The sequence below is a fragment of the Lissotriton vulgaris genome, chromosome 6, assembly GCF_964263255.1.
Source record: "Lissotriton vulgaris chromosome 6, aLisVul1.2, whole genome shotgun sequence".
NCBI lineage: Eukaryota > Metazoa > Chordata > Amphibia > Caudata > Salamandridae > Lissotriton > Lissotriton vulgaris.
In genome coordinates, this window is record NC_141694.1 from 198,108,896 (window position 1) to 198,122,780 (window position 13,885).

General features: G+C 46.8%; 1 protein-coding gene across 1 annotated transcript in view; it reads left to right on the forward strand.

The window, feature by feature from the left end:
* The window catches only part of TDRD6 (tudor domain containing 6), a 2,323,386-nt gene that overhangs the window by 577,118 nt on the left and 1,732,383 nt on the right, over positions 1 to 13,885 (forward strand). Inside the window, exons 6-7 of the mRNA XM_086926239.1 lie at positions 2,880 to 2,975; positions 8,991 to 9,086. Of these exons, the coding sequence (XP_086782365.1) occupies positions 2,880 to 2,975; positions 8,991 to 9,086 (192 nt within the window). The remainder of the gene's footprint in view (positions 1 to 2,879; positions 2,976 to 8,990; positions 9,087 to 13,885) is intronic.

The window sequence follows — 13,885 nt, forward strand, 5'->3', positions numbered from 1 at the left end:
GGGAGATTGAGTCCAAGAACTGCTGAGGCGAGAATTGAACCCTGGTCCCGGGCCAGACCTCTGCATCAGGGACTACCGCTCTAACCATTGAGCAACGCTTCTCCACACGATGAAACATCTATGGGCTGTGCAAAACTGCTTTAGAAGATCTGGTTCTGAGCAGTTTAACCAAAGCCCTTCTTCCTCACTTATTGCCCTCTGGAGACCTTAAAAGAATTGTAGCTCTCTACTTATGCAAGAAGATAGATAGAATTTAAACAGGAAGCCAGCATGTGTGTCCCTGGTACACAAATTGGCAATAAATGTCCCGTCTCCATTTGTTCTTACTATATTTGCAGTAAAATATAGTTATTCTATATGAATTATAGTGCATATGCGCATCTACTTGTTCAACAACTAATGTTGCACATTTACCGAAGACTTAAGGTATGAACAGTTAAGGACAGTTGATAAGCAGAATTTTAAACCTAAATTAAATGTTCTTCAATATTCCTAAACATCAATCTGACTATTCAAGCTTTTAAGCACCAATTCTGAAGAGCAACCAATCTGTTGTTTGCTAAATAGCCAGAACTGTGTAGAGGTGTCAGACAACGTTAACGGGCATCGACAATTTAGGGCAAAGGATAAATCAGGTGGGCAAATAACTTTGGTAAACATTGCGAAACGTCGACCTGCAGATGGGACAGCTACCTACCAAAAGAGCAAGGTTGATGACAGGGGAGAGAGCCCTCCTGGGAAGAGAGCATGTGTGAAGATGTCAGGTAGTGAAAAACCCCTCTTGGAATTAAAATTACGCTGCGCAGGAAAAGAAACCTTATGTACCCAAACACGTCTCAACAATCATCAAACCTTCAGTAATGCGAGACTGATTGCATTGTGAATTCTTGTTTTCTGGTTGTCACCGTGTGAAGTTGGATATCAGCCAGAGGGTAGGCTTGTGTCAGAATAGGTTTCAGCCAGATGTCATTTTAAAGTTGATTTGATAATGAACTTTCCTTCTTCTAACCTAACATTCAACACCTGCAAAGCACCGATTTAACTTCAATATTAATTGAAATTATCCTCAAACGCGGTGACATTATTACAAAGGTACCCAAATATGAGCATTAAAAACCCACAGGCAATGACTGGAATTTCAACCTGCATGGCCATGAGGCAAACCAAACTTGGCTCTGCCTCCGTGTAATAACGAGTGCAGTTAACAATCACTCTGCTCTTGTCAGCCTCGTGCAGGGTCCTAATAGATTTAGCATAGGGTGCCTTGTGACGACTGTTCCGAAGCAAGCTGACGGACCAAAGTTAAACTGACAAACAACAAACACATTGAAATTAATTACATTGGTTATTTAAAATTGATTAGCATGTAACAATCTACTGAAACTGCTGTCATCCTATAAAAGAACTGAAAGCAGTTACAATACAAACGAATTCACCCTGTGAACTGCCGTCCCAAATAGAGATTAATATTTACAGCTAAAAAAATAGCTTAGTTCTAATACAAAATGAAGAAAAGGTAATAATTGCACGGTTTTGCCTGTTCGTGCTCGGTTTGAAATAGTGGAAAGTACATAGGAATGGAGGTGCTCATGCCTCCCAGCTTGGCTCTTGGCATTTTTACAGCCGAACTCCTGTTGTTCATCTCCATACTGCTGCAAGCCACTTTACTGGTGCCAGTAATTATTTTAATGGCACCGACAGCCGTAATTACCCCCTGTGTAATGGGCTCCGCGCAGAAGCTTCTGCCCAGTATTCGTAGAGCAAGTTCTCAATGTTATTACAGGACACGCGCTTTCACCGCCCATCATTAACCTCACGTTATGGCTGCTGTACAGGGGGACATGCCCAGTCGCCTATAACTGAATGCACATTGCACTCCTTGTAAAACCACAGAGTGAGTTTTATGGCGGCACTCCGACCCCGTTCCAAAATGTTTCGGCTTCCTCATCAGCCGTGGATGCGTTACACTGCAATTGGGTCTTCGTTGAATTGCCGTATGGCATTACAGCAGCATCATTTACTATTGGACGCTCAGAATGCTGCCAGTATTAGCCTTTGTGCAATCTTGGCAGGGCTGATAAACTCTGCGAATAGACATGACAAGGTAATCACACCTTTGCCTCTATAACCTATGCAGAGCGTTTTTTTCTGCCTTTGAAAAGACCAGTTATCCAATTGGCTGCACACTATTGGCATCTGTTCTTCGATTGATCGCTGTGCTCTAGTCCCAAGCATCCATTGTTCTCAATATTATACAAACCAGATAACCAGCGTGACCAGTGCTGACCGCCATCTGTTTCCAATTAACGCACAATAATTGGAAACTGATGGCGCTGCTGCTCGCTCCCGAGCTTCCAAGGCCAGGGGAAAGAGAAGGCGGGACATGCACCCGCCTTTGGTCAATTGCGTGCAGACTTTCTTAGATGGATGCACGCAAAGATCATTAGCAGTGAGCAAAAAAAAAGCACACACACGAGTGTGTGGTCTTACCGGAAAAGTCTTTACTAAAGCCTCGCCGAGCAGCGTTTTCACGCTGGCTTAGGCGAGACATAAAAAGCCCATCTTAAAAACAAACCTCCTAAAATCTAAAGCCTATCCAGATGACCTTTTGAAATTCTAGTCTTTCTGACTGACATGTAGGAAGCTTATCACATCAGCATTGCAGTGACTAACGGTTATAAGACCCCAACCAAGTGTTTTACGCGTTTAAAGGTCTTCCCTCTGTTGCAAACATGTTAGTCTTTAGCAGATAATTTCTCTGGTAAACAATATATTCAATTAACTTTAATGTAGACTGTTATCTCTGAAATGAATTTACTTTCTAGATTTTGTTGCATTTCTTCTTTTAAACCGATTTTTCTTTTTGGCCTTTGTTGTAGAAATGTCATCCAGCAGTTTGAAGGAAGGGACACTGGTCGCTCAGGACAAATCTCTTTTAGAGACCAGGACAAGTAATTCAACAAATAAAAATAAAGGTACAGAATGGCTGACCTGTATTCGCATGTTGTAGAGATTAGTTTCACTTCAAAGTCAAAGTCAAATAGTGCTTTATTCGAGTAATTACTCATAAAAGCAAAAATACACACAATATTAAAATTGAATTAAATTTACAGTCAATCACAATGACACAGCACTATTGAATCTCTAAAATACATTCAATTAAAAATTTACTTTACAATACTTGTTCAATGGTTAAAGATTAATACATTTATAAAAAATGTTTAAAGATCTAGAACGTTGGTGATGTAGAAAACAATGGTAGAAAAAATTCGAGGAATCAAATTTTACAGACAGAGAATAGTTAGTTAACTAGCAGTCTCTGCCTGATCGCCCACGCCCAACCAACATATTTTGCTGTGGCTATCGAAATCCAAGTGAGGGAACTCGTACATATGATGCGCAGGGCTACAGAACTACAAGTGGTCCCAAGGTTCCTGCACATAGGTGCCAACCAGACACGCCTTGGTGCACAATAGACTTTACAGGAAAACAAGAAGTGACCCAGTGTTTCCTTCCCCGTTCCACAAGCTGGGCAGATGTCACTTCCCCCTGCACCCCATCTAACAGTCAATGCTCTTATAGGGAGTGCTCCAGCTCTTAATTGAAATAGGAGCTTCCTGTCACCCGGCTTTGAGATAATATCCCAGTATAACTCCAAAGCAGGATACAGTTTGGCCTCGAGGAAGGACATGGACAAAAACCCGATGCTAGAGCTGCTTAGGCTCTTATTAGCAACATTTTCCCAGAAAACATTTTTTAGGACGGTCTTTGTGGGGAATAATGCACCAGCAGGATCCAGCCACCAAGAACTCAACCCAAGCTCAAACAATATAGCTTTCAGTGAGTTAAGCCAGCTAATTTTATGGAAGCAGTCAGCCTTGATGACATCCATAACACCTTCGGCATAATGGGAGAGCTTGGGAGTGGTCCAGAGTCTTCGCCAGTACAAAATCGGGCGTAAACTGGCCAGATCCTTAATTTGTTTCCTGCCGAGGTCATATCGAAGAGGCAACATCGGAGTGCTTTTAGGTGTACCTGTAAGTACCCGCAGAAATTTATTTTCTGAGGCTTGCAAGGAATTCAGATTTTCAAAGCCCCACATCTCTGCACCGTAAAGTGCGGACCCAATTGCCTTAGCTTCGTAAACTAACAAAGCTGGTTTAACTGGTTTAGTCAGGGACTTCCTATGTTCTGAGTTGATGGCGCCCGTTAATTGCTTATGTCGCAGTATAGCAATGTTTAAGTGCTGAGTCCGCTTGTTGTTGTCAGCAATTTGGATACCCAAATATGTAAATGAGTTAACTAACTCTAATGGCCGACCATTCATCATAATTCTGGACTTAAAACTGCGATGCGGCTTGAAGACCATGAGTTTAGTTTTAGTAGCGTTCACCTCAAGTCCATGTTCCCCACAAAAGTTCTCAAAGATCGACAGAGCACGCTGCAAACCACTAGGGGTTTTAGATAGAATTAGCGTGTCATCCGCAAACATTAATATAGGGATTTTTAGACCAGAAAGAGAAGGAGCGTCAAATGGCGCAGGTACCAAACGGGGGACGACACCGTTTATGAACAAAGTGAACAAGGTTGGAGCCATTGAACACCCTTGTCTAACTCCTCGCTCAACGGGAAAGTCATCTGTGACCATCCCGTGGCCGCCCCACTGGATTTTAGCAAAATTGAGCTCATGCAGGCGTATTATCAGGGTTAGTAATTCCTTCGGGACCCCCAAACTCTGTAGAACTTGCCACAGTTCTGCCTGCGGAACCAGGTCGAAGGCAGCCCGCAAATCGACAAAAGCCGCATACAGGCTGCCTCCCCCCAGCACCACGGTCTTCCACTGCAGCAATTGGAAGCGAAACACTTGGTCCACCGTACTTGTTGCCCTTCGAAAATCTGCTTGGAAAGGTGATAGGATGTTGTTATCTTCTGCCCATTCGAGAAGCCTATTTACAACCACACGACCGGCTATTTTTTGCACAGTATCAATGAGGCTGAACACGGTCTCCCTTTTTGAACACAGGGATGATCACTGCACCTCTCCATGAAGCAGGGACCTCCGCTCCCTTAGCAATAAAATTAATAAGCAAATAGATATATTTGCACCAACGATCTGTATCATTTAAAAAAATATCAGCCGGTACACCATCTAAGCCAGGAGCACGCCCTCTTTTCACTGCAGTAATAGCAGACATAATCACTTTATAGGTAAAGAGGTTACCTTGAGGAAAGGTCATAATAAAACTATCCTCAACTGTAGCCTGGGTATTAAGAGTATATTGTGAGCTAAAACATTCTACCCAGGCCTCTTGTGATACATTGTTATTTGGAGATGCTTCAACTCTCTGGCTGCCCCATTTGACTAAATTCCAGAACACTCAGGAGTCCCTCCTTTCGCTAGCCTTTTTCAATTTGCACTAATGTTGCTCGTCCCATTCTCTCTTGGCTTCTACTATGTATGCTTTGTAAGCCTTTCTGGCAAGGCAGATGGACACGGGCTCTCTCCTCTTAATGGCAAGGCCAAGGGCAAGTTGTGCCTCCCTGCAATCGGTGTTATACCATCTTGCACTTTTACGGACCATTGCCCCATTTCGCTTAACAGGATTTAAGAAATGCCCCTTGATCTTGGCAAAGAGGGTGTCATGAATATTGACCACGTCCCCCAAGCCAGAAGAAGAGTCGCTAATCAATTCCAAAGCTGAAATAGCTTGGTCCGTTTCGTAATTAATAGTATCAATGGCCTGTTGATTGTTGACTACAGTATCCCATCTGAGCCTACGCATATTGTTCTCTGGGACAATCAGTGGTGGAACAAGAGTATTCGTACAATTAGAATTTGTCTCAGCAGGCCACCATTTGTGTGTCACGCATAAGGGGTTGTGGTCACTCTCTGGTCTCGCGACAACCTCCATATCACAGAGGGTTGACCATAACGACAAACTACAGATTACATAGTCAATTCTACTTTTGTGTCTCCCGTTCTCAAAAGTCATAGAGCCATTTTTATCCCGCAATGTTCTTCCATTCATAGCTCTCAGACCTTTTTCGAGACACATTGCATTGAGGTCCTCAGTCCAGCAAGTAACTGGCTTCAGTTGTAACTCAGGAATACCCCACAGAGAGTCCTCTTCAGCTCCGGTGGAGGCCTCTCCCGAAACCAAAGGCTCAAACATCCGATTAAGATCACCTGCTATAACAATGTTGTTCTCGTGGGAATGAACATCCAGAAAGTTATCCAAGGCTGTTAATACATCGGATCGGCCACCCTTGCACTCCTAGCATATATGTTATAGATATCAAGTGACCCAAGAGTATCAGTAGTTATCCTGATCAACTGAATGTCATTATGACTAGTATCTATACTTTTAGTTGAAAATTTTAGGGACTGTTGAATACAAATGGTGAGCCCCCCCATTGGTCTACCTTTCGGGCCCTTTACAGCTGGCACAGAGAAGTTCAGGTATCCTAACACAAAGACAGGTTCACATGCCCAGGTCTCCTGGAAAATGCATACGTTGAATTGAGAAACAAAACCAAGCCAGTCCCCACAGTCTAGTTTGGAGGACAGCCCAGCCAAATTCCAGGAGATTAGGTTAGCTACCCCAATCATGCAACCAACTGGCGCTTTAGGTGTAAGGTTTTGCATACTAGATTCGCCTGCTACTGTCGCTACTGGATTACCCATCATCCCATTACTATGGCAGTTGGCATTCTGGGCAGGCAAGCTAAATAAGCTCTGATCAACAATAGCTAGAGGTGCTACACTTTTGCCTTCGAGAAGTCAGTCACAGTCGTTTAGGTTAGAGAGAGCTGAGAACCTATTTTCCAAATTTAGTCCCGAATCTGTGGGCTGCGCTACCCTCTTCCCTTTCGTTGAAACAACATTCCACTTCGTCCTCAACATGCTCTTATTAGAAAACCTCCCACTACGATGGTAAAAGGAATCTAAGGTGAGTGGGAATATCTCAGTGGATCTTCGCTGTGGGGGGTAGGAGATTGGGCAGTATGTTGGATAATACCTCTGGTTCTGAGAAATGTAAAACACAATCACCCCGGAATCTTTTTACACTATTTCCTATCCACTCGACCCTCCTGGCCTTGACTAGTTCTTCTGCCAACTGTTGCTTACCCCAGGGAGTTATTACCATATTGTTTGTCAGCCAATGTAGGGCTTTAGACAACAAAGATGAAGTAGTTTCATCCTGGCCTGGGGCCAATTTGGGGACGTTAGCTAGTACCAAGACCAAAGGAGAGGCCTCGACTATCAGCTCAACCGAGCCGTTCACAGGTTCTGGAGCAGAAGCTACAACTGGAGGGACAGCTTTCTCTTGCACACCATCCAGTGTGGATACCAGGGGAGCCACCGGGTGATCAAATATAGGGAAGACCCCACCACCCACCGGTATAGAGGGGACCTTCTTTTGCTCGACCCTGTTTGCAACTTCATCGGGCAGTTTACCTACTTCGGCTAAGGTGTTATTCAGTAAAAACCCCAAACGATTGACCTCTTTAGTAAGCTTCTCTATTTTACCTACCAACGGCTTTACAATTCCCTGTATCTTGGTCTCTATCATGTCCAACAGATTCTTAAATTGATCATTAGTTATAGACATACAAACATCGTCATCAATTGTTCCATCATCCTCCACCAAGGACTTACTGGGAGGGGAAGCCGGCTTTTTCCTGCTCGATCTTAACCCTCCACGCTTGGGCTGTCCCTTTCTGGAACCTCTAGTAGTATGTGGCGCAGGCACTGGAGTGGGGGCTTTTTCCTCAGATAAATGTTGTTCAACCTCCTAATTGTTATCACTGTCTAATGCTACACAGTCTAACTGGATCGTTGCGACGTTATCAGCCTGGTCAGGTATAAAAGCTGCATTACTACTAGTGTTGACTAGCTCAGGAAATTGGGCCAGGTCTGGTAACGGCACAATCGGTGTAGTTGATGTAGGTGATACACCCAGCCCAAGTGAGGATCTCCTTTCACTGTTGATTTTAGCAACTACCTGGACTAAGTAGTTGTCCATAGTGTTTTTAACAGGGGATATCTTTTTACAAGACATAACACACGTTAAACCAGTGAACAGTTCCTACCCAAAAAGAAGCCGCTTATGGGTGCGTCGGGAGGAAAAGTTACAAGCCCTCAATACAACTCGTCCACAATTGGACAGGAACAGTAATGATATTGACCAGAATAACCCACGACAATGACAAAGTCTCACCTCAGTTTTTTGGGCAGAGTAACAGGCCCAGTCTCTGCCTGTCTCGGACTGTCTTAGACTGTCCGCACTTAGTCCGGGCTTCGTCCGGCGCGTCCCGCGCGCACCCTCGCGGGACAAAGGACCTGCGGGTGCTTTATGGCCTCCTGGCGCGCTACTTACAGGCGTCGCCGCTGGCCCCAAAGGATGCTGGGGGATGTGGAGCCAAGCCCGGCCGGTCGGTAACTGCAGTGGAATGACGGAGCCAAGCCCGGCCGCTGTGCAGGAAGAACAGGAAAAAGCAAGCGTGAGTAGAAGAAAGACAGGGGACTCAGCCCCTGCGGGTGCTTTATGCGCCTCCTGGCGCGCTGGTTACAGGTGTCGTCGCTGGCCCCAAAGGATGCTGGGGGATGTGGTCCGGCTGGCGGAGCCAAGCCCGGCCGGTAGGTAACTGCAGTGGAATGGCGGAGCCAAGCCCGGCCGCTGTGCAGGAAGAACAGGAAACAGCAAGCGTGAGTAGAAGAAAGACCTAGTCTTTCTGACTGACATGTAGGAATCTTATCACATCAGCATTTCAGTGACTAAAGGTTATAAGACCTCAACCAAGTGTTTTACGCGTTTAAAGGTCTTCCCTCTGTTGCAAACATGTTAGTCTTTAGCAGATAATTTCTCTGGTAAACAATATATTCAATTAACTTTAATGTAGACTGTTATCTCTGAAATGAATTTACTTTCTAGATTTTGTTGCATTTCTTCTTTTAAACCGATTTTTCTTTTTGGCCTTTGTTGTAGAAATGTCATCCAGCAGTTTGAAGGAAGGGACACTGGTTGCTCAGGACAAATCTCTTTTAGAGACCAGGACAAGTAATTCAACAAATAAAAATAAAGGTACAGAATGGCTGATGACCTCTATTCGCATGTTGTAGAGATTAGTTTCACTGTACACTTGCACTACACCTTCAGACTGAGTGAAATAGAGTCCAGTGCCATGCACGGAACTCATTAAATTCTCCTATTAATGAAAAAAAACATTGGATTACATAATTGTTTGTTTATCAAGAAATGTCTAGACTTCTGAATATCACACTTCTGTGTATCCATGCTTAGAGATGTCATTATGGATTAAACGCTTTGAAAAAAGTGCAAGAGTAATTCCACATTGAGTGTATTTATCCGCTTCCCATTTTGAACAGAAAGGTCTTGCAGTAGTAGCCGTAGCCATTAAATAACAAATTCAAGTTGAAAGTTTGTAATGGCAGTTGTACACATTGTTTGGAAGATTGAGCAGCCCTCGAATAGTACATAAAAGAATGCAACGAATATAATATTCTTTACATATTCTGAATGACTTGGGAAGGCAGACCTAACACAAAGTGTAAAAAAGCAACATAACTTAAATCTACTTATCTGATGGAGACTACTAGCCGCAGATTCCTTAACAAAGAATTGGATCCGGAAATTTTTCTTTGCCACAGCATCTCTAGGCGCTGGGGGTGGTACCACATGACTCTACCCTGAAGTAGTCTGCAAGGTCACATAAGCCCCATCCCGGCGTGCCAACGTAAATTTTTTCCTCTTTTCCGCTTGCAATGCGGATCCGGATCGTGTCCTTGCACGTTTTCAATCCTTCTTTTCAAGCTTTGCGTTGAGGAACAGTGTGCGAATGCCTTTGGGTTTCAAGACATGTACTTCTTATGCACGTCAGATGTCGGCGACGGACCCTCACCCTCATCTGCATGTGGTGTTTGGGCGAGCACCATGACTCTAAGGACTGCGACGCTTATCAGCACTTCAAACCGAAGTCCTGGCGGTAGCGCTGGATGAAAATGCTGTTGGCTCGCTTGTCCAGGCTGGTGTTGTTCCAGCGTCCGTCCCGTACCTCAGAAGCCAGGAGCCGCTGATTCCAACTGTAGCATCGCCCTTCTCCACAGCCCCAAGTGAGTCTTTCACCCGCTGGTAGGTCCTGCAGGTTGTCTCTGAGGCCTTGTCCTCGTTCAGCAGAGGGCGCAGGTTCCCCTCTGGATGTGCGCCCTCACCTGTCGCCACCCTATCCGCCATTTCCTGGCTTTGGGGCGACTAGGGCCCAAATGAAAGCATATGCTACAGCTCTGCAGGCTTCTTTGGCACCCCCCTCCTCCTGAGACGTCCGTGTATCCCTTGCCTTGCGTGGGTCCTTACGTGGAATCGCTGGCGGCTTTGGCGCCGAGGAGTTCAGCTTCAGATTTGGGGATATGGTGTTGTCTAGGTGCGGCCCTGCGGATCACCCCTTTTCGATCGACTGCATCCCTTTCTCGCCGCAAATCAATACAGGGCGTACTGTGGCGTCGCAGGAGCTCGCCGGGACTCAGGGCTTGTCCAAGAGTCCCCCTCGGTCAGAGTCCTGCTCCAAAGGCTTTCCTCCCCGGCCCTTGCGGTGCCACAGGTGGAAGCCGGGGCCTTGTGGGCTTTCCAGAGTCCCTCTCGATCCTCTACGCAGGCAGCTGCCTTGTGTGAGGGTGTGCCTCGCCTTTTTGGTGCCGTTCCTTAGCCAAACCCGCTCCGACCCCGCCCCATTCTCCTAGGGAGCACGTGGTGGTGGTCGACTTTGCACCGCCAAAGTCCACTTCGCCGATTGACGTCGCCCCGACGCATGTGGCAGACTCCACGGCACTGTGACGGCATTGGGTCCTCTACTCGTCTCCAGAGGTTCCTTCCTCTCCGGAGGTTGTCATCTCCTGGTCTCCTCGTCTCCGGAGACTAGACACCGCGTTGTTGCTTTTTCACCGGCGTCTTCTAGGGAGGGCTCCTCGCCGTCCCTGCGGCCTCGAACCTGGGACACCCTCTTCTGCAGTTTTTGGTTGGTTGCTCTGCCCGCTTCTCCGCCTTCCCTGGCGGCCCCTCAGGCCCCCCCAATCGTCCGTGAATCCCCACTAATAAGGGGCTGGCCGTTTATTCATCCATGTGGAATTTGGGACAGATATCTTAGTTTACAGCCGTCACCCACTGAGGAATTGCTTTCTCCCTGCGACGCCCTACGGAGGCAAGTGTAGCCTTTGTTCTGGCTATTTCCATGGCCGCTGGCATTTTGCAAATGGGTAACCCAGTAACCCCATTCCCTACCTATAATCTGTTGGAAGTAGTCCACCAGGTCTCTGGTGGATGGGAGCTGCTTCTTCCATACGAATCTTTGCTCCACAACTCTCTTCTGGGGGCTTGGGTATGTCCTGCCACGGGTCATCTGGTACCTCAGCAGCTCCTACACCACCGCCCTCCTGCTCTGCACGATCCAGTCTGCCTTTCTTTCCACCATCTGTTAAAGGCCCTCTTCTGCTTTCTTGCCTATGGTGTTGGTTCCTCCGTCTCGGGAAGCCGGTGCTTGAATTCATGGGGGCGTAACATCTTCGCTTCCTCCAGTGCTGCTTTGCGAATGCTCAACACACTGTGTGTTGGGCAGGGCTACCTCCAGCCTGTGGGATTCTGTGGAGTCCCTTCTGTCTCTAGTCTCCCATGAAGGTGCCTGCGCTGATCTACCGCACCATGTGCTGGATGGTCGGGAGTTGGCTGCGTTTATTCTCCGTGCGGCCTTGGATGTTGCTGATGCTCTCGGCCGTGCTATGGCCAGTTCTGTGGCTCTTTGTTGCCATGCTTGGTTGCGGGAAGGTGTTTTTCCTGAGAATATTTGGGAGCGTCTGGTTGACCTGCCCTTTGATGGGGTTCTTATGAGTAACACCCACGCGGACTCCCACCTTTCAAGGTCTCCTTGCAGGGCTCCGTCCCCCCCCCCCCCGTTCCCCCCCCCTCTCCCTCCTCCGTGAGCTTAGCTTGTTGATCTTGAATTGAATTTAAAAACCTTTATTAAGCGTGCTTTTACCAAGCGGTTTCATGGCGCTTTTCAGATTGCGAACAGCGACGGTGGCAAGGGGAGATTAGGCAGCAAAAGCTCGGGAGAAAAGCAAGGTTTTAAGCCTTTTCCGGAACTCTGTGTAGGAAGGTAAAGTGCGAAGTCCCACAGGGAGGGAGTTCCAGAAAGCTGGGGCGAGGACAGCAAATTTTGTTCCACCAGCCTTCTTCTTTTTGAAACGTGGAGTGGTCAGGAGTGCCATGTGGGTGGAACGGAGTTCTCTATCCGGCATGTAAGGCTTGATGGCAGAGCATATAAACTCAGGGGCGGTGCCCATTCTGGCCTGGAAGGTGAGGCAGTCAAGTTTGAATCTTCCGGGCCTTGATGGGAGGCGTTATCCCACCTTTTTCCTTGAATCTGGTATTTTTATTTTTTTTAAAACTATTTTATTAATTCAAAGCAATAAAAAGTGGGCATTGTAAAATCCATACATGCATACAGAAACAGTGGGCGATCATAGATTCAATTACATTGGCACTTCGGGTACACAATATAGTTACAGCAGGTCGAAAGCCCGAAAGCCCTCTCCCTTCCCCAGAGCTCCATCAACTTCCCCCCCCCACCTCACGCAGAATCGCTGTCGCTGCCTTGTTGCGGTGGCTCAAATATAAATCCCCTGTACTCATTCCACGTGTAGGAGAGTAGGGTCTGCAATCCTATGATCACCTCAGATTTTTGCTTTTTGCTTCACTGGTTTACGACTTCTCTGGCTGTGGGCCTGCTAATCAGACCCACAGCCTTGATGTTCTCTCACTAAATTGACACGTGTACCTTAGGTGCATTTACCAATTGGTACTGGCCCACCTTATCAGACCCTGTAACTCAGGGCATAGGTGTACCCAGGGCCTACAGCATGTATTATGCCACCCCTGGCTGGCCATCTAAATCTGACACAACTGGCTGCACGACAGCTGGGGCAAGGTGGTGTAATCACCCTTTGCTTTAGATATAGTATACCTATATCTCACCCTAAAATGGACACATAGATTCCTATCAGTCACTCCTATGGCAGGCCTTGACAATCCTGAAGGCACAGTGCTTGGAATTATGTGAGATGGTGCTCTGGCATGAGCTGAGCCCGTTTGCAGCTTGCGGAACCAAGTCCTAATAGCTGTTCTATGATAACGCGTACCATATACTCTTAAGTGCATTATAATCCTCGCGGTTATATGCTAACTCTGGTATCGTTTTATCAAAACATGTCGAGTAAGGTGTCATACGAATTGGAATACTAACCCCTCGCCAATTTTGGCGACGGGGTTAGCATTCCACCCTTCTAGAGGGACACGACATGTATGTAACTGTGAACCCCAGTTAAAGTTAACTCAAGCCTCAGCATCACAAAATGGATGCTGCCACCACAGACACAGGTCTGACCTCCTGCTGCTGGGAGTCCTTCCAGCGAGGGAGGCTTGGACAAAGGGTTTCCTGTCAGGGGCGGTGCTAGCACCATCCCAGACAAGGTTTTGTGTATCCTGGGTAGGCAGGGCTTTAGAGGAAGGTGACTGCAAGTGGCACCCCGGTGCTCACTATGCATAGGCCGGCTGGAACCAGTTCCAGGGGCACACCTTCCCCTGACCTGGGGAAAGTCCGGCATGGGAGTGGGGTGTAACCACCCCCCTTCCTGGTCCCACCCATGGGCAGGACCTAGTCGCGTGCCAGCCCCTTTTCCTAGTATAAAGATAGGAGCGGGCCCCCTTCCAAATTAGATCATCTTTGAATCCTGAAACTACTTTCTACGAAAGGAACTCAAGACTTCTTCCTAAGATTTCTCCCTTGTGACGAAGTAGTAGTCACCCTGCACCCG